The sequence below is a fragment of the Musa acuminata genome, chromosome BXJ2-4 (genome assembly GCF_036884655.1).
Source record: "Musa acuminata AAA Group cultivar baxijiao chromosome BXJ2-4, Cavendish_Baxijiao_AAA, whole genome shotgun sequence".
Classification (NCBI taxonomy): domain Eukaryota; kingdom Viridiplantae; phylum Streptophyta; class Magnoliopsida; order Zingiberales; family Musaceae; genus Musa; species Musa acuminata.
Window position 1 is genome coordinate 41,050,001 of NC_088341.1, and position 20,264 is coordinate 41,070,264.

A 20,264-nucleotide genomic window follows, 5' to 3' on the forward strand; every position below is an offset into this window, starting at 1 on the left:
CGATCGCTTGCCTCTTCTTTTACTAGACTCTGAGATCATAGCTTGGGTATTTATAGCCGATAGCGGTGCGGAAAATTTCAGGCTTAACGTGGAAGGAGGGCTGCCTGGAATCATAGAAGTCCATCTTGCCACAACGAGATGCTATCCGTCTGCATCGTAGTGGAAATCAAGGAGATGAGTCCCTGTCTTTCGTTTCATGGAAAAATGAAGCATATCCTACTTTTCCATCCAGCCGTATCCAATACTTCTACTCAACCTTTGCATTCACTGGTCTCAATGGGAAAGCAAATCTCAGTAATTACGTAACAATGGAGGACGTGATTCATGCATGCATGTGCCAGGTGATCAACAGTACTGTGCTTACGAAGTGGCAAAGAAGGGGGACGAGGGAGCAATGGAAGAGGGTAGCGATGATGAGTGCTCCCGTGTGATTCCCGAGTAAACTTTTATACATATTAACCTCAAGAAAGGGAAAATAAATAGTTGCCTTGACAGAGACAAATAGTAATCTTTGTGATCTGTACGAGTTTGAAGGCTAGAAGAATAACATTGACTTGTTGACCCAAACACATTTGATTGACGAGGGCACATTGAGTGGTTTCTATTTGGGTTGAAGATTTGTTGATCTTGAGGTTGATTTTTCTGTCGCCTTTATGGGTGTGTGATGACTTAAGCAGAATAGTATCAAGAGAGAATTTGAATTTGTTTGGTGCTGATATTGCTATATTATATAATCTTATTTAATTAGATAAGATATATTATAGATATAATTAAATTTTAATTATAATTATCGATTAATAAAAAAAATTAATCATATTAGAATTCCTTAGAAAATAATCTTGATGAGAGAAAATCTCCTGATTTCTTATACTAAATCTTATACTCTCGCATATAAATATAAATAGATAGAAGCTTACAAAGATTCAATTTATGACTTAACGTTAAGTTATATATTGAGATATTACATATCTTTTCTTTTCTCCCTTTAATCACCTTCTCTTAATCCATAATTTAATTTTATTATTTAAAATGATCCTTAAAGAATAAAAAATGAGGAGAACACGGGTCTAGTCTTTCTTGCAGATTGATATCGTTATTTCTTTTAAATCAGACAATGATGTAGTTGCAATGAGATAAAGATTTTTTAAATAACATAAAAAAATATGCAATCATAATCTTTGATCAATTGGTCTGTTTTTGGTATTAAAGTTTTTCATGTAAGAACATAATTATAAGTTTTATAATTACAATTAGTATCAGAGATATATTTTGAAATAAAATACCTTATATCATAAAAGTATATCAGATTTATTTTATATTTATATTTTATATTTATATTTGCTTGTGAAAAAATATTGTTCAATTTTGATTGTATGATATTTGAAAGATTCATCTATATTATCGATATACTTTTCTATATCGTCTCTAAATATATTTTTTCGTGTCGGCAAAAATAAGATGCCTCCATTTGTTTGGTGGGATACCATTGGCAACTTATTGTCCATAGAAGCACTATTGAGGGCGGTTGCCACCATGGGCAACAGTTGCCTTGGGTGGCATTGCTCCAACCTATGATGGTAGGATTTGGCCGCAAGCGGTGATGCATGCCCTTACCTACAAAATTGCTATTATACCTTTATGAAATTAATTATTTCCAATTGATATCTTTGTTATAATTTTACCTTTCTGATTTGATAATATTATCTCAGTAGTTATAATTCAATAATAATAAATTCTATCACAAAACACACTGAATATTTTTATCAAAATTAATTAAAAAATAAATTATAAATATTTTATTTTTATCCATGTGATACAGAATGGTCGAGAAAGTAGTGCATGAAAAGCTCCTCTATTAACTACACCACTACTTCTCCTCCTATAACCCATCGTCGAAGCAAGAAGACAATGAGTCTTCACAAGTCTCACTCCCTGGTGAATAGCCCATTCTTATGGAAGAACCAGTCGGGGATATCCAAGATCACTCCACATGCAGAGGAGCGCTCTGTAAAATTTCAGGGCTCCTATTGGCTGAAGCTGTTTTATAAAGGCTGAAAAGAATTTTGATAAATGGCATACAAGATCCAGTCTTATCTTGTCATTAGATCTGCCCCAGGGTTAAAAGTACCATGCTTCAGTTTTGATATATGTTAAAAGAAAAAAGAGAAGGAAAGTAAGAGGCAAACTGAGAGTGATTTGTCAAAAATGCATTTAAAGCTTCAAATAAATCAGCATGCATCCTGAGAGGCTAGCCAAATGTTAAAAGCTGCATCCATGGGATATTTCTTATGGTGTTAAAGATGAGCATATTAGTTGTAACCTGTGGAAGATAAAGTGAGAAAAACTTTTGATTATGTGTTTCTTTGTACTTAGGATGACACAGAAAGGGTTTTGAGGATCTCAATGAAGTTATTAAGATGATTTGCTCAAGTACCTAAATCAGGATGCTTGATATGGATAAGGCCTGTTACTTATGGGTGTGGGCTTCACATCTTTGGTGTCAACATTTTTCTTCATCCAATACATGTGAGCTTTGCTACAAAAAGTTTCTTCTTTTTTTTCTTTCTAAAACCAATCATATTGCAACTCTTCTGTTTTGTGCCTGCAGAGAAATTGGGATGGTGGATTGTTATATATCTTTCTCTTTGAGAATATTACTCTGTTAACTTATCAATTTTTACGACATCATGTGCTTACATGTTTCATTGCAATTTGAGGAGCAAATGGATGACACAGATTTAGATTCAACTTCCTTAATATTGATTGCATCATATAAAAAGTCATTTAAGTAGTTGCAAGTATCCTTGTGCTTTTAACTTCCTTCTGCATGGTCTTCTTTTGATTCCTGTTCAAGGTTGTTTAGCAGATTGACAAATCAAGGGTAAAGATCGGGCATAGAAAATCTACCTACAGCATAAGCTACTGTAAGCAAGCTTTGCTTTGTTTTCTTTCCCCATATATGTACAAATGTGATGATCATACACACTAGTTAACTTGATATTATGTTCTTATTAGTGAGCTTATTGCATCTGTATGACTGATCATTCGTTGTATAAGTATTCAATTATGCCAATAATGTCCTAAACAGGTCTTTGATGTTCTTGAGGATTCATTTAGAAGCCCAAGTGCAAAAGATGAGAGCAACTGATGTTGATAGTACTGCAGCTAGTTGCTCGTTTTCTTGTGATGTTGAGGATTCTTATTAGAAGATAGATGACAGGTGAGTAAGCAGCATAATGCTGCCATGAAATAAGTTAATTAGTCAAAAGATATATAAAAAGTTATTATGTGATTATATGAAATATGCTGCCATGAGTAAGCAGCATAATGCTGCCATGACAGGTGAGTAAGCAGCATAATGCTGCCATTAAAGGTACTAGAAATATTACTTGAACATCATTTGCAAGAATTCAAGTTGTGTGTATATGTATACTTGTCTACTTTTGATCAATTATACTTCCCAAAGTTGATAGATGTGCTATAATATGTATGTACGTACCATGTATCATGTTCGACAAAGCTGATTTCATCTAAGCATCATCCATGTATTCCCTTCTCAAGTCACATTTATTGTCATGGCATGCACCATGTTCTTATCCCAAGAACACAGTGTATTATTCTTGGAGTTATTGAGTGATCTTAGTAAGGGCGCTGCCCCACATAGTTGCCCGGAGGTTTGTAGTTGCAGATGATGAAGATGGCGCCGCTGTTGCAGCGCACACGGCCGCAGCCGATGGCCGTGGACGAACGCCACACAACCTGCGTGTAGTGGCCGCACACCTTGTTAGGGGCGCACGTGTTGCTGTTGTAGTCGTAGTACTGCTTCTCGGAGACCCAGGCGTTGACGGCGTCTGCCGCCGTGTAGTCGCGGCCGGAGCCCCAGAAGATGTTCTCGCCGTACGGCCCACCGGAGTGCACGAGCTGGCAGTCGGCCGCCCGCTGGTTGGCGTAGTTCTGGGCGTACGCCGCGACGGTGTTGTCCCACGACACGGGGCCGACGCCGACGGCGGCGCGGGCGGCGTTGTGGGGGCTCACGAAGTCCTGGGGCGAGTTCTGGGCTAGGATACCGGTGCATGCCATGGCAAGAGCCACGGCGAAGAGCATAGCCAAAGCTGAGTTTGAGGACCTCATTCTACTCGATCGCCTTCCTCTTCTTTTCCCAGACTGTGAGATCATAGCTTGGGTATTTATAGACGATAGCGGTGCGAAAAATTTCAGGCTTAACGTGGCTAAAGAGAGCCGCCTGGAAGCATAAAAGTCCATCTTTCTTCCACAACGAGACGGTATCCGTCTGCATCGTAGTGGAAATTAAGGAGATGAGTCCGTGCATGTCGTTTCATGGAAAAATGAAGCTTATCATATCCTACTTTCCCATCCATCGGTATCCAATTCTTCTACTCAACTTTTGAAGTCACTGGTCTCCATGGGAAAGCAATTCTCAGTTCTTACGTAACAATGGAGGAAGTGATTCATACATGCATGTGCCACGTCATCAACAGTACTGTGCTTACGAAGTGGCAAGGAAGGGAGATGAGGGAGCAACAGAAGAGGGTAGTGATGATGAGAGAGCTCCCGTATAAACATTTCTACCTATTAACCTCAAGAAAGGGAAAAGAAATAGGACAAATAGTCATCTTTGTGATCTGTATGAGTTTGAGGGCTGGAAGAATAACATTGACTTGTTGACCCAAACACATTTGATTGACGAGGGCAAATAGTCATTTGATTGACCCGTATAAACTTTTCTACCTATTAACCTCAAGAAAGGGAAAAGAAATAGGACAAATAGTCATCTTTGTCATCTGTAACATTGATTTGTTGACCCAAACACGGGCACATGAGTGGTTTCTACCTGGGTTGAAGATTTGTTGATCTTGAGGTTGATTTGTCTGTGTAGTTTTTGTTGGGAAATCATTGAGGGGGCGACATCATATGCGCAGCGGAAGAACAAGAAAAACAAATCCCAGATTCCCAAAAAGATGTTCGTCGTCGTGCGAAGATTGGTGCGCAAAATCCGCAAAACACAAAACTGCGTATAGAGATTGTGTTACCTAGGGAGATCGTATATCCCTGTTTCCTTGCAGATCCTTAGGAGAGGGTGAAGGAGGTCAAGCGTCCTCCTCTCTAGCGGTGATCCACACAGCAGGGTTGCGACGACGCTCCTCAAAACTCCAGGCCTACTCTGAGGTGGAGAGGGAGAGGAGAATAGGAAGGGCAAGCAAAGACTCTAGCCTATGAGGCTGTGAATCCCTCCTATTTATAGAGATCCCGTGTCAAAACCCTAATGGGTCCTTTCCCTAGTGGGTATTGGATCTGCATCCAATAAGACAAGGGCTCCGTCGGATATCTCATATCCGAACCTCTACTCATCGCAATGCCTACCATATGTGTGTGACCCTCTAGGCCCAATATCGAGCTGGCCGTGAGTCATACCTGTCAGAACTCCTTCTAACTTAGTGAATTATTATCTCTGTAATAATTCACTCGACTCATCGACTACGGAAGTACTAGGCCACTACGCCGTAGTCCCCAGACGATACAGGGGAATCCAATCCATTGGACCTGTCTGTCCTCAGTTACCATGTACCTATAGTCCCTCATCCATCTAATATCCCAGAGACCGTATATCGAGCATGGTGCTGTCAGACCCATACGGTTTCTACTCGAGTCTCGCTCTAATCGGATTCTCCCGGAGAACTCTTTCTCTCTCAACCCGAATGACCCTGGCCAGGGATTTGTCTGAGCAAGAACACATAGGATATTCCTCTCATGACGCCGAGAGTGGATGATCCTCTGTCGACACTCAATAGCCCTCGTAAGGTCGACTACCACTCCCAATGACCAGCTGTACTAGATCTGAGAACAGTCAAACCTATAAGTCTGGTATCAAAGAGTGGAGCACTCATACAGGACATCCTTGGTGTCTCAAGTCTAAGGACCAGATACACCACTAGGACTATGGAATCGCTGTCTGACAATAAGGCATCATCAACCATCCAGCATTCCGTAAGCGGATCAATCAGTGAACTCATTCTACAATGAGCACCTGTACTGTATCCCTAGTGTCCCTACACGAGCAGCTATGAGACCAGCTGCATCCATCATATGGACGGGTATACAGCACACCAGTCTATCCGGTTATCACGATGTCCCTCTCGAGTAACCTATGACCGGGATTATTTAGGATATGTATTTAAAGGTGAATCGATCTCATTATCGTGATCTCATCACGATCCGATTCCCATTGCACAAATCCAAGGACATCACAATATATATGCATTTATGCAATAGTTATAAAGTGATATACGCCAAAATATAATAAGCAAAAAGATTCTGTATCAAGTCACACGTGCCATCACTCACGTGATTGGCTTGCTGGGCACCTATGACTAGCAATCTCCCACTTGACCTAAAGCCAATCACCTATGTGTCTGATCCCCATCAGACCCCTGTGACGCTCAAAGACAATCTGAGACAACGGCTTTGTCAGTGGATCTGCAATGTTATCTTCGGATGGAACTTTTTCCACTGCTACATCTCCTCGGGTCACGATCTCTCTTATAAGCTGGAACCTCCTCAGAACACTTCTGATAAGACCCGGGTTCCCTTATTTGAGTAATCACCCCATAGTTGTCGCAATATAAGGAAGTCGACTTGTCGCTATCTGTATCGACTCCCAAATCTGTGATGAACTTCTTCACCCAGACTCCCTCCTTTGCTGCATCTGATGCAGCAATGTACTCCGCCTCTGTGGTCGAGTCAGCAGTGGTATCTTGCTTGGAACTCTTCCAGCACACTGCTCCTCCATTCAAGGTAAACACATATCCTGAATTCGACTTGCTATCATCGACATCAGACTGAAAACTTGAGTCAGTGTAGCCTTCAACCTTAAGGCTATTGCCTCCATATACTAGTAAAAGATCCTTAGTCCTTCTCAAGTACTTAAGGATACACTTTACTGCTTTCCAGTGCTCCAAGCCTGGATCCGCCTGATACCTGCTCGTGACACTCAGAGCATGCGCTATATCAGGCCTAGTACATAGCATGGCATACATGATAGACCCTATTGCTGAAGCATAAGGTATCATATTCATGTTTGCCCTTTGGAATTTTCCATGCCAAACCTTTTGACAATGGTTACTATGTACCTGGACTGGGACAAGCCAAGCATCCTCTTGGATCTATCTCTATAGATTCTAATCCCCAAGATATAAGATGCTTCCCCTAAGTCCTTTATGGAGAAGTGTCTAGATAACCAAGTCTTTACTGTGGATAGCATTCCTACGTCATTCCCAATGATGAGGATGTCATCCACATATAACACCAAAAAGGTGATAGCGCTCCCTCTTACCTTTCTGTACACACAAGGCTCATCTTCGTTCTTAACGAAGTCATAAGATCTGATTGCCTCATCAAATCTTATGTTCCAACTTCGGGAAGCTTGCTTTAGTCCATAAATGGATCTAAGCAACCTACACACCTTATCTGGGCAGTTCTTGGACACGAATCCCTCAGGTTGCATCATATACACCTCCTCCTCCAGGTTCCCGTTGAGGAATGCGGTTTTCACATCCATCTGCCAGATCTCATAATCATAGTGTGCTGCAATAGCCAATAGAATTCTGATGGATTTTAGCATTGCTACGGGTGAGAAAGTTTCGTCGTAGTCAACACCTTGCCTTTGACGATACCCCTTAGCCACTAGCCTTGCTTTATAGGTCTCTACCTTTCCATCTACTCCGATCTTTTTCTTAAAGATCCACTTGCAACCGATGGGTACAATACCTTCGGGTGCATCAACTAGGTTCCAAACCTTATTGGAGTACATAGAATCCATCTCAGAATTCATGGCTTCTTTCCACTTCCCGGAGTCTATACTCATAATAGCCTCCTCGTAGGTCTGAGGATCAATATCCTCTACATCCTCTGCTCTAATATGTCCCACATATCTCTCAGGAGGATGGGATACTCTATCAGACCTGCGTAAAGTTGATACTTGTGTATTAGGTACCTGAACAGACTCGGGCTGTAGAGTGGTGCTTGAGCTTGGTTCCCTAACTTCGCTCAACTCTATCATTCTCCCACTGTCTCCGCCAAGAATGTGTTCCTTCTCAAGGAACACTGCTCTCTTAGCTACAAAGACCTTTTGGTCCTCGAGATGATAGAAATAATACCCACAAGTTTCCTTGGGGTATCCCACAAATTTGCATCGCTCTGTCCTTGATTCTAACTTATCGGGGTTGTGTCTTTTAACATGGGCAGAACAGCCCCAAATCTTAACAACCTTAAGATCAGGCTTCTTCCCTTTCCATATCTCATATGGTGTAGACACTACCGACTTAGTTGGAACTCTGTTCAGAAGGTAAGCTGCGGTTTCTAGGGCATATCCCCAGAATGAGATGGGTAGGTCAGCGAAACTCATCATGGACCGTACCATATCTAATAATGTACGATTTCTCCTTTCAGAGACACCATTGAGCTGAGGTGTATAAGGAGGTGTCCATTGGGATAATATCCCATGGTCCTTGAGGAAGTGAGTAAACTATGTACTTAAGTACTCACCTCCTCGATCTGATCGAAGAGTTTTGATACTCTTTCCAGTCTGGTTCTCCACCTCATTCTTATACTCTCTGAATTTCTCAAAGGCCTCGGACTTGTACTTCATTAAGTACACATATCCATACCTTGAGAAATCATCAATAAATGTAATGAAGTAGGAGTAACCTCCAATGGCATGAGTTGACATGGGTCCACATACATCACTATGTATGAGTTCCAACAACTCAGTGGCTCTCTCTCCAGTTCCACTAAATGGAGAGTTGGTCAGTTTTCCACGAATGCAAGGCTCACAAGTTGCATATGACACATAGTCGAATGGATCTAAATATCCATCATTTAGCAACTTTTGAATCCTTCTTCCATGGATGTGACCTAGCCTACAATGCCACAGGTATGCATTGTTCACCTCATCTCGTTTCCTCTTAGACACATTTACATTCATGATATGTGGAGTGGTGTCTAACATAAATAAACCATTATGCACTGTTCCTTTCGTGATGATCTTATCATCTAATAATATCGAACAACCATTGTTCTCAAAAACAAATTTATATCCACTAACTGTTAAACATGAAATGGAAATAATGTTTTTGATAATAGAAGGAACAAAATAACATGCATCTAATGCAATAAAAGCTCCACTAGGCAGATGTAGAGCGACCTCGCCAACAGCTAATACAGCAACTTTTGCTCCATTACCCATCTTTAGGTCCATCTCGCCTCTCTCTAGTCTCCTAGGCCTTGCCAGAACCTGCAACGAATTGCATATATGATAAGCACTACCGGTATCTAATACCCATGTGTTATCATAAGAGTCTGACAAATGGAGACTGATCATGAATGTACCTGAAGCTTCATCAAGCTTTTGTTTCGTCCTTTCTGCAAGGTACTCTTTGCAGTTTCTCTTCCAGTGCCCATCTTTACCACAGTGGAAGCACTGGCCTTTGTCCTTTGTTGGGTCTTTCTTAGCAACCTTTGCTTTACCTTGTTTGCCCTTGCCCTTTCCCTTCTTAAGGGACCTTTCTGCTTTCCTTTTCTTTCTGGTCTCACCAGTGTAGAGAACTGGCTTCTCTTTCTTAATAGTACTCTCTGCCTCCCTCAACATATTGAGGAGCTCTGGGAGAGTCACCTCAAGCTTGTTCATATTAAAATTCATTATGAACTGTGAAAAGGAATCTGGTAGGGACTGAAGCACAATGTCCACACACAAGTTATCCTCTAGGACCATTCCTAGACCTGTGAGTTTCTCTATCCACTCAATCATCTTTAGGACATGGTTCTGAACCGGTGTCCCCTCAGTCATCCTAGCGCGGAAAAGGCTCTTGGATATCTCATATCGTTGAGTCCTTCCCTGTTCCTCAAACAATTTACGGACATGTAGGAGAATGGATCTGGCATCCATCTTTTCATGTTGTCTTTGTAACTCTGGAGTCATAGAGCCCAACATATAGCACTGAGCAAGAGTGGAGTCATCAATGTACTTCACGTAGCGAGCGATCTCATCCTCGCTTGCCCCTTCTTCGGGCGTAGGCATCACTGTATCAAGGACGTACACGATTTTCTCCGCTGTGAGAACAATTCTCAAGTTACGGAGCCAATCCGTATAATTTGGACCAGTGAGGCGGTTGACATCAAGTATGCCACGTAAGGGATTTGAAAGCGACATTTTCTGAAAATAAAGATGTAGCAAAATGAATAACATGCAGATTTTGCAAGAAATAAACTATCAAGATATGGACTTCTATCTTAATATGCTCCCACTATTTTACTAACGAGTCACGCGACACCCTCAGCACGTGAAACGGAAGTCTCCGGCAGACTTCTAGTGGGGATCAGGATCCAATCAGCGTCTTAGTGTAACCTCGAGGGACTCGACCAATCACACTAAGCCTAAAAGGTAGGCAACTCTTACCGATCACAACTCCTTGTGATTCCCGTCCTGTTCGGCCTCCGAATCACCATGGCCTCGAGGGACTCGACCAACCATGATGCTCGGTTAAGTCAACACCTTCGTTACAAGATGAGTCTGATTTGATGATATACCCTCGAGGGACTCGACCAAGCATACCATGTCCTCAGGTCACCGGTGACATCTCTATGTCGTAAGCAAGATAGCGAATCGCGATATAGGTGAGTCTCGAGGGACTCGACCAACTCAACCTACACCGGGATTCGGTTCCTACTCATAACGATGGAAGGCCACGTGGGTCAATCTAATTGCCTCACGTTTACCGACTTAATATTATCGAGAGATGTTTCTATAATTTGGTCTCCTAATATGACATGTCACACATATACATATTTAATATATATCTACATCGCATGCAAATATATATACATATCTAGTATGTGTATAATCAATCACATCAGATGATCATGGACCACAACCTAATATGATTAGGCCCGAGCCAGTAGGCCTAATCACTCACATCAAGATCTATGTGTGCAACGGTGCATCTCCATGCCCTGTGATCGTCCATCTCGTCCTCGTCGGTTTCGTCGACATCTTGATGCATCTCCATGCATCAGGATCGTTCGTCTCGTGGGTCCTGCTGTCGCATCCACGCTCCCGCTGCGCCTCCTCATGTGATTACAACTTAATCATAGGCACGCAGGCCCGACAATAAACGAGAAATATAATGGAGGTTCGCAGACCTCAATAATAATAATCACAAGTACACACATCACACGGTCCATGATCATCCGTCCACACATCATACATCACATGTATAAATAATCATCATCATGTAGGACTACTAGATAATAATAAAAAATAATAATCAACTAAATCTTTTAATTAATTAATATTTTTCTGAAATCAGGGACATATAGGGAATTTCTCAATTCCTAAGGGTATTTTCGTAATTTGGACAAAAGACAGAAACTGGAATTTCTCAAATTCCGAGGGGCAAAACTGTCTTTTTTTCAGAAAACCCTAATTCCCTCTTTCTGCTGCCGCTGCCGCCGCCGCCACCCTGCTGGCGGCGGCCTGTGCGGCGGGGCGAGGGCGCTGCCCTCGCCTGCAGACGGCACGCCCGCTGGCGGCGATGCCGCTGCGGGTGGGCGCCCCCTTCGGGCGCCGCTGCCTCCGCAGGCGGTGCTGTCCCGCCGGGCGGCCGCCCCTGTGGGGGGAGTTCCGCCCGCGGGAGCAGCGGCGGCAGACGCCGCTTCCTTTCGGCGGCAGGCGCCGCTGCCCTGCGGCGCCTCTGCCCGTGGGTTGCCAGCCCCGCCGGCGGCAAGCCTGCTGCAAGCAGGCCGCCGGCCGGCTGCTGCAGGCACAGCGCTTGCGCATGCGCCGGCGCTGTGCTGCCTGGCTGCGGCTGCGGCTGCCGCTGCAGGTGGCTGCAGGCATGCAGATCGAGGGCAGCAACTGTTGCTGCCCTTCCTCGCTTTTGCGTCAACGATTTTGACGTCAATTTTCTTCCTAAACACAATACACGCAGTTCAAAACCAATCATTCGCACGAACAACCTGGCTCTGATACCACTGTTGGGAAATCATTGAGGGGGCGACATCATATGCGCAGCGGAAGAACAAGAAAAACAAATCCCAGATTCCCAAAAAGATGTTCGTCGTCGTGCGAAGATTGGTGCGCAAAATCCGCAAAACACAAAACTGCGTATAGAGATTGTGTTACCTAGGGAGATCGTATATCCCTGTTTCCTTGCAGATCCTTAGGAGAGGGTGAAGGAGGTCAAGCGTCCTCCTCTCTAGCGGTGATCCACACAGCAGGGTTGCGACGACGCTCCTCAAAACTCCAGGCCTACTCTGAGGTGGAGAGGGAGAGGAGAATAGGAAGGGCAAGCAAAGACTCTAGCCTATGAGGCTGTGAATCCCTCCTATTTATAGAGATCCCGTGTCAAAACCCTAATGGGTCCTTTCCCTAGTGGGTATTGGATCTGCATCCAATAAGACAAGGGCTCCGTCGGATATCTCATATCCGAACCTCTACTCATCGCAATGCCTACCATATGTGTGTGACCCTCTAGGCCCAATATCGAGCTGGCCGTGAGTCATACCTGTCAGAACTCCTTCTAACTTAGTGAATTATTATCTCTGTAATAATTCACTCGACTCATCGACTACGGAAGTACTAGGCCACTACGCCGTAGTCCCCAGACGATACAGGGGAATCCAATCCATTGGACCTGTCTGTCCTCAGTTACCATGTACCTATAGTCCCTCATCCATCTAATATCCCAGAGACCGTATATCGAGCATGGTGCTGTCAGACCCATACGGTTTCTACTCGAGTCTCGCTCTAATCGGATTCTCCCGGAGAACTCTTTCTCTCTCAACCCGAATGACCCTGGCCAGGGATTTGTCTGAGCAAGAACACATAGGATATTCCTCTCATGACGCCGAGAGTGGATGATCCTCTGTCGACACTCAATAGCCCTCGTAAGGTCGACTACCACTCCCAATGACCAGCTGTACTAGATCTGAGAACAGTCAAACCTATAAGTCTGGTATCAAAGAGTGGAGCACTCATACAGGACATCCTTGGTGTCTCAAGTCTAAGGACCAGATACACCACTAGGACTATGGAATCGCTGTCTGACAATAAGGCATCATCAACCATCCAGCATTCCGTAAGCGGATCAATCAGTGAACTCATTCTACAATGAGCACCTGTACTGTATCCCTAGTGTCCCTACACGAGCAGCTATGAGACCAGCTGCATCCATCATATGGACGGGTATACAGCACACCAGTCTATCCGGTTATCACGATGTCCCTCTCGAGTAACCTATGACCGGGATTATTTAGGATATGTATTTAAAGGTGAATCGATCTCATTATCGTGATCTCATCACGATCCGATTCCCATTGCACAAATCCAAGGACATCACAATATATATGCATTTATGCAATAGTTATAAAGTGATATACGCCAAAATATAATAAGCAAAAAGATTCTGTATCAAGTCACACGTGCCATCACTCACGTGATTGGCTTGCTGGGCACCTATGACTAGCAGTTTTATGGGTTCGATGATATTAAGAGAGAATTTATTTAGTGCTGATATTGTTAGATTATATAGTCTTATATAATTAGCGTAAGATAAATATAGATCTAATTAAATTTTTTTATTATAATTATTGATTAATAGAAAGTAAGTTAATAGGATTCCGATGATTTCGATTAAAAAAAACTCTATCTTCTCTCAGACGATTTCGAAAAAAAAAAAGAGAAGACGAGTTTAATCTTCATTGACGATCGACGTCATTGTTTTTTTTGCGATGGTCTACTTGCAATCAGATAAAAATTTGTTAAAGAGCATCAAAAGATACGCAATCATAATCTTTCATCTATCAGTTCAAGTTTCTAGGATTAAAGTTTTTTTACATAATAATATAATTATAATTTTTATGGTTACACTTGATATCAAAGTCATATTTTAAAATAAAATATCTTAGATATATATCATATTTATTTTATATTTAGATTTATTTATTAGCACCCTTCACTTGCAATAAGATGTTATCACTTTGCCACTCAAGTATATTGCTCTGTTCTACAGTTGACTTGTTGCTCTATTCTAGAGTTGACTTGTGTAGATTAACATGCAATTATTAGTTCAGAAACAGGATCACTAAATAGGTTACTCACAGTTTCAAAGTGGCAAATGTTTTGATTATATTTATGTTTACATCATCTAATCCACTCACTCAGTACCAATTATACATGATCAACTAGTACATCATCATCACCAACCAACTCCTTTGTTTTCATTTTCATGGATTCTTCAAGATAATGCTGCCTTGGATCAGAAGAAGACATATTTTCTACTTTTATGGGGGGAGATAAGTGGTTGAAAAGATGAAAGCTCCTTTTTTTTGTTTTGGTTCTGTAGATGTCTATCATTTTCAGATATATGTGCTCAAAAACCACTTAATCTCCATACAGAAAGAGTAGATGTGAGTTCATGTGGTTTTGTATTTATGCACAGAGATTAATGTTTTCCTTCAACATGAACACTGCATGAAGCAATTGAATTGGAGTCTGAACAAAGAAAGATCCATAAATGTGTTCTGCATGCAGTGATCATGAAATTGATGCAGTCTAACATTACATACATACGTATGTATAAGCAATTACACCATCCTACAAAAGCATATGCATATACAAAAATATATTTCTTTGACTGCACTTAATGCTCTTTACAATATCAACCAATTGGAATCTTGACTTAGTCCTTACGAGTGTGGTGCCCAAATAATATTTGACCCACCTAATTCTCAATGTTCGGAATAAGTGGGAATCACATCCTCTTCTTTCTTAAGATCTTCCATTTGACATCCCTTATATTTGAATCCCCTTTTTTTTCACAGAATTCTTCTATATCACAATCTTTATTTTATATAGCTTAATCCAATTATGTTCCCCAACTTTTCTTTGATAGGGGTTTGACATTCAAACAGCCATGAAAAACTATTTGACTTTTCTCCACTCTCATCTTAAAATATGTTTGAAGTGATTAATTGTAGTGGAACAAACTTGTGATTTCTTTTTAAAAACTTGGTTATTTTTTGACCTTAAAAAATAATAATACATGTCAAGAAAATAAATTGTTCATGTCAAACACCCTCTTTAAATAATCAGTATACATAGAATCTTCTCTGAAACATCTGCCTATCCTGTAGGTATATATATATATATATATATATATATATATATATACATTGTGTTCCATTGGAAATGGCTTCCTTTTTTTAGACTCCATTATTGAGTCAAACACTGCATTATGACAAGCCATGTCAGTGACAGTCCAACACATGGCATCCTCAAAGGAATTCTTGAATATATATATACTTGTTAGGCTTACACAGTTGCGGACCAGAGTGGCAAGAAGACAAACAGAGTGCAGTTTTGTTGACAAGCTGAAGGACATTTTTTAAGGTGACAAGACGAACAAGGAAGACTCTGTGATCTCACAGTGAAGGCCGATCGATGCATCATGATCTGTGTTGTAGTGATGTGTTCCTCCGTGACAGGCCGGCGATTGAACCGGTCCGGTCGAGACAGCGCCGGCCGCTCGTCTCGGAAAGGTTTCTCGACGTGCCAGATGGCCTAATTAATTTTTTTAAATTAATTTAGTTATTATAAAGATTATGATCTGTTTTTGCATAACAGTACAAAATTAGTGCTGTAGGCTTATTGATTTGTGTGTTAGCTGTAGCTGTCATCAAGAGGAAGCACCTCTTACTACGAGTCTGTTGTCACCTTCATGTGTCGGTGCTCACGCTGCACCGTTCTCCACCGTGAAAGCTCTGATTACCAGCTATTAAAGGCTCGACTTTTTATTGTTTTATCTTTAGCAACAAAAGCATGATTGGATACCACAGTTTGATAAGTTCTTTTGACTAGTTGTAGGATGTCAATCCCAGCTATTGATTGATTGTGGCTGATTAGTAATTTCAAGATTTTTACCGTATCTTTCCTTCTCCCTCATTAATCTTCCCGAGTTCTTCAGATGATGATGAGATTAATTGACTGATTGATTAGCTCGATCCATGTGTGTCTTAATTCGGCGTACCAATGATGTGAGAGGCAGTAAAAATCTCGCCTTTCTGATGCTTTCTTTTCCACCTCTCTCCTGTTCTTTAATTGTGTTTTCTTATGTACAGATCGGCAGTGGACGTGCTGAGCTGTTCTTGTATTCCCTTCCTCGGGTTGTCTTTGTCGTGCCCGTCTTATAGATGGCCGCGCCTATAAAGTAGGCGCTCCTGTTCCTATCTAGACACACTCTCCTCTCTCAGCCTCTGAGGCAAAAGTCCCGCCTTTTCGCGCGCTTCCGGCGGAGGAAGTCGCATTGCTGTCGTGACCCTCGCTTCCGGCCGACAACCGCTCGGATCCGAGGTGTAAGTCAACCCCCGACGCCGGGTATATAAGAAAGTTTGGTTCTTGATCGTGTTCGAAAAGTAGGGAAGGTAAGTAATGGCGCCGCCGATCGGGTGGTGGAACGAGGAGGCCCACCGGGGGACGCCGGTGGTAGTCAAGATGCAGAACCCCAACTGGTCCATCGCGGAGATATCGTCCCCTGACGACGACGATGAGTGTGCCGTCGTGGCCGGCGAGGAGTTCGCCGCCGCCGGTAGAGGGGCGAGGAAGGGTGCCCGGGAGAGGAACGCGAAGCAGATCACGTGGGTGCTCCTCCTCAAGGCCCACCGCGCAGCGGGCTGTCTCACCTCCCTCGCCTCCGCCGCCGTCCGCGTCGCATCCGCCGTGCGCCGTCGCGTCGCGTCCGGTCGGACGGACTCCGACGCCGCCGTCTTCTCCCCGGAGGAGAGCCCTTTGCTGCGGTCGCGATTTTACTCCTGCATCAAGGCCTTCCTCTGCCTCTCCGTCGTCCTGCTCGGGCTCGAGGTGGCGGCGTACCTCAAAGGCTGGCATTTGGGCGCCGCGGAGACGAAACATTTGCTTCTTCCTTCGTCCCTCGGCGTCCGGGGGCTTCTCGAGTCGCTCTACGGCGGGTGGGTGCGCTTCCGCGTGGAGTACATCGCCCCGCCGCTCCAGTTCCTCGCTGACGCCTGCGTCATCCTCTTCCTCATCCAAAGCGCCGACCGCCTCATCCTCTGCCTCGGATGCTTCTGGATACGCTTCAAAGGGATAAAGCCCATTCCCAAGAGCGCCACGGGAACCTCCAAGGACCTTGAATCCGGCGGCGAGGACTACCCAATGGTTCTTGTCCAGATACCCATGTGCAACGAGAAAGAGGTAAGCTTAGTACAAAGCTTGGATCCTTGCGAGTTGGATTTGAGAGTTTTGAGCCAAAATTACCATATTTGCGGATTATTCTTGCCATTTTGCAGGTGTATCAGCAATCGATTGCTGCAGTGTGTAATTTGGATTGGCCAAAGTCCAACATTCTAATTCAGGTGTTGGATGACTCCGACGATCCCACAACACAGGCTTTGATCAAGGAGGAGGTGGAGAAGTGGCAGCAGAACGGGGCTCGGATTGTTTACAGGCACCGAGTGGTTCGAGATGGTTACAAGGCTGGAAACCTCAAGTCAGCCATGAATTGTAGCTACGTCAAAGACTACGAGTTCGTCACCATCTTCGACGCCGACTTCAATCCGTTGCCCGACTTCTTGAAGCGGACTGTGCCTCATTTCAAGGTATCGAGTCGTCTGAGCTCAGCTTCATCTCTTTGGTTATAAAACTCAACATTTGATGGTAACTCTGGTTTGCTCGTGTTTACAGGACAACGAGGAGTTGGGATTGGTGCAGGCAAGGTGGTCATTCGTGAACAAAGATGAGAATTTGCTGACCCGGCTTCAGAACATTAACCTCTGCTTCCATTTTGAGGTGGAGCAGCAGGTGAATGGGGCCTTCATCAACTTCTTTGGGTTCAATGGCACGGCAGGAGTCTGGAGGATCAAGGCACTAGAGGATGCAGGAGGATGGTTGGAGAGGACGACAGTCGAGGACATGGACATCGCGGTGCGAGCTCATCTCAAAGGATGGAAGTTCATATTCCTCAACGACGTGGAGGTATGACGAGAATTCTTTGGATAACCTGACATTTCTTGAATTTGCAGTGCTTGATGGAAGTATTAGACTTCTTCTCATGTCTATGCACTCTGTTCAGTGCCAATGCGAGTTGCCAGAGTCGTACGAAGCTTACAGGAAGCAGCAGCATCGATGGCACTCTGGTCCTATGCAGCTGTTTAGGCTCAGCTTGCCGGACATTCTCAGATCTAAGGTATGATCTACAAACCAGAATCTGAGAAGCTTTACTTCAAAGCATTGAAGCTTATTCTATACTTGTGAACTTTGTCGATTATCTTATCTTAGAGATAACCAACCAGCTGGTTAATTGTTGGAGGATATGACCATCTCAATTAAGCTCCTGTTTTGATCAAATTTAATTGACATATTTTCATGTAATTGACATACAACATCAGTGCATAAATTAGCTGAAAACTGAATAGTGACTGCATTCTCGATCCCTGATTTGCGTTCTTATCATGATATCTTTCAGCTATATTTAGTTACAATGGCAATATCTGAAGATACTATCGTAGCGCATAAGCATTATTCTATTTATTGACCTAATGATGATTTCCTCATTATATGTTGTATGTTTAGATATGTACACACTAACTTTGTACAAATCTATGCTATACTTCGCGGAGGATCTTGCTCTCGAGCATGTGTCCGATCGTTAGGAAATTGCAGAAGACTACTATAATGTTCAGAAGTTGGCAATTGGATTACTGTAATGTTCAGAATTCAATTGCCCGGTTTTGATAACTGAACTGTTTCGATCGCTTATTTCCGGTTCTCTTTTCTATTTTGCTGAATTGGAATGCGAATTGCCGCAACTTCTAGAGCAGTTATTTTCAGTCTCTTTATCACTGTGTGTTGATACTTAATAGAGCTAAAGCTACTGAAATTTTCAGCAGTTCAACTAAGTCTCGATTGTGTTATTACCGAATATTTCTTGCCGAAATGTAGGTTAAATGCGATTTCTTTTGAGCTAACAAGTGTTGTATCTATTTCAGATTGGGTTCTGGAAGAAGTCCAACTTGATATTTCTGTTCTTCCTCCTCCGGAAACTCGTCTTACCTTTCTATTCCTTCACCTTGTTCTGCATTGTCCTTCCATTAACAATGTTTGTTCCGGAAGCTGAGCTCCCTGCATGGGTGGTGTGTTACATTCCTGCAACCATGTCCTTCCTCAACATCCTCCCAGCCGCAAGATCCTTCCCTTTTATCGTCCCGTATCTTCTCTTCGAGAACACCATGTCGGTGACTAAGTTCAACGCGATAATCTCGGGTCTCTTCCAGCTCGGAAGTGCCTACGAGTGGGTGGTGACCAAGAAGTCCGGTCGTTCCTCCGAGGGCGATCTTATTTCTCTCGCGAAGAAGGAGCTCAAGCAGCAACGACATGTCTCCCTGCCTAATCTTGAAGCCATCGCAAACGGAAAACCGCAGCCTGAAAGGGAGATGAAGAGAAAGCATAACAGGATTTATCGGAAGGAGCTAGCGCTTGCTTTCCTACTCTTAACTGCGTCAGCTCGGAGCTTGCTGTCGGCGCAGGGTATCCATTTCTACTTCCTCCTTTTCCAGGGGATCTCATTTCTACTGGTGGGTCTTGATCTGATAGGCGAACAAGTCGATTGAAGGAGTTGGTGAAGATTGGATTTACCAGTACAGCCACTCATCATATTGAAGAACATTACTTTCGAGAGGGATCACTGCAAGTAATACTTCTTCTGAGTGGAGATAACAAGGATGTTCTTTTTCTTTCAGCTATCATTCATTTGTAAGAAATTTTGATGTTAGAGAGTAAAATAAACTTGGGTGAATCACTACCATGTGAATTCCCAAGTAAGAAGATGTAACAGCTCCAACACAACTATTACAGGAAGATGAGATGTTCACCAAAGTGAAAATTCTCTTCTTTTTGCTTTCTTTCAGATACTATTGTCACATTATACTTGTGTTTTAAGTGCATTTTTTTCCTTATTCAGGCTTTGGACCTCATTGATAATGTGAGGTTAAACATATTAACATCCTGGAATTATGCAAATTTGATCAATGTTCTTCTGCATCCTTCCCATATAAGCCAAAGCATCATTAAACTTGAACAGGAAAAAAAGAGCTTACAGCATATCCTGCAATCTCTGGGAGATTTTTTTTCCCCATCCAATTGTAGAATCTCTCTCGTTTCCTAATATCTAAAATACCCC

At 42.8% G+C, this 20,264-nt stretch overlaps 3 protein-coding genes across 3 annotated transcripts in view; 1 reads left to right on the plus strand and 2 right to left on the minus strand.

The window, feature by feature from the left end:
- Positions 1–32, minus strand: part of LOC135609211 (pathogenesis-related protein 1-like) — a 712-nt gene extending 680 nt beyond the window's left edge. The window contains exon 1 of the mRNA XM_065102313.1: positions 1–32. This exon is cut by the window's left edge and continues 680 nt beyond it. The gene's annotated coding sequence lies outside the window, so the exon portion shown is untranslated.
- Positions 33–3,524: 3,492 nt separating this feature from the next.
- On the minus strand, positions 3,525–4,173 carry LOC103982935 (pathogenesis-related protein 1). Its single transcript, XM_009400035.3, has one exon. It carries the CDS (start codon positions 4,129–4,131, stop codon positions 3,640–3,642), a length of 492 nt encoding a protein of 163 aa, XP_009398310.3. The 5' UTR covers positions 4,132–4,173; the 3' UTR covers positions 3,525–3,639.
- Positions 4,174–16,324: 12,151 nt separating this feature from the next.
- On the plus strand, positions 16,325–19,991 carry LOC135610910 (probable xyloglucan glycosyltransferase 9). The gene is made up of 5 exons (XM_065105945.1): positions 16,325–17,281; positions 17,377–17,685; positions 17,771–18,061; positions 18,159–18,272; positions 19,075–19,991. The coding sequence occupies exons 1-5, from the start codon at positions 16,502–16,504 to the stop codon at positions 19,693–19,695; spliced, it is 2,115 nt and encodes a 704-aa protein (XP_064962017.1). The 5' UTR covers positions 16,325–16,501; the 3' UTR covers positions 19,696–19,991.
- The last annotated feature ends 273 nt before the right edge of the window (positions 19,992–20,264 follow it).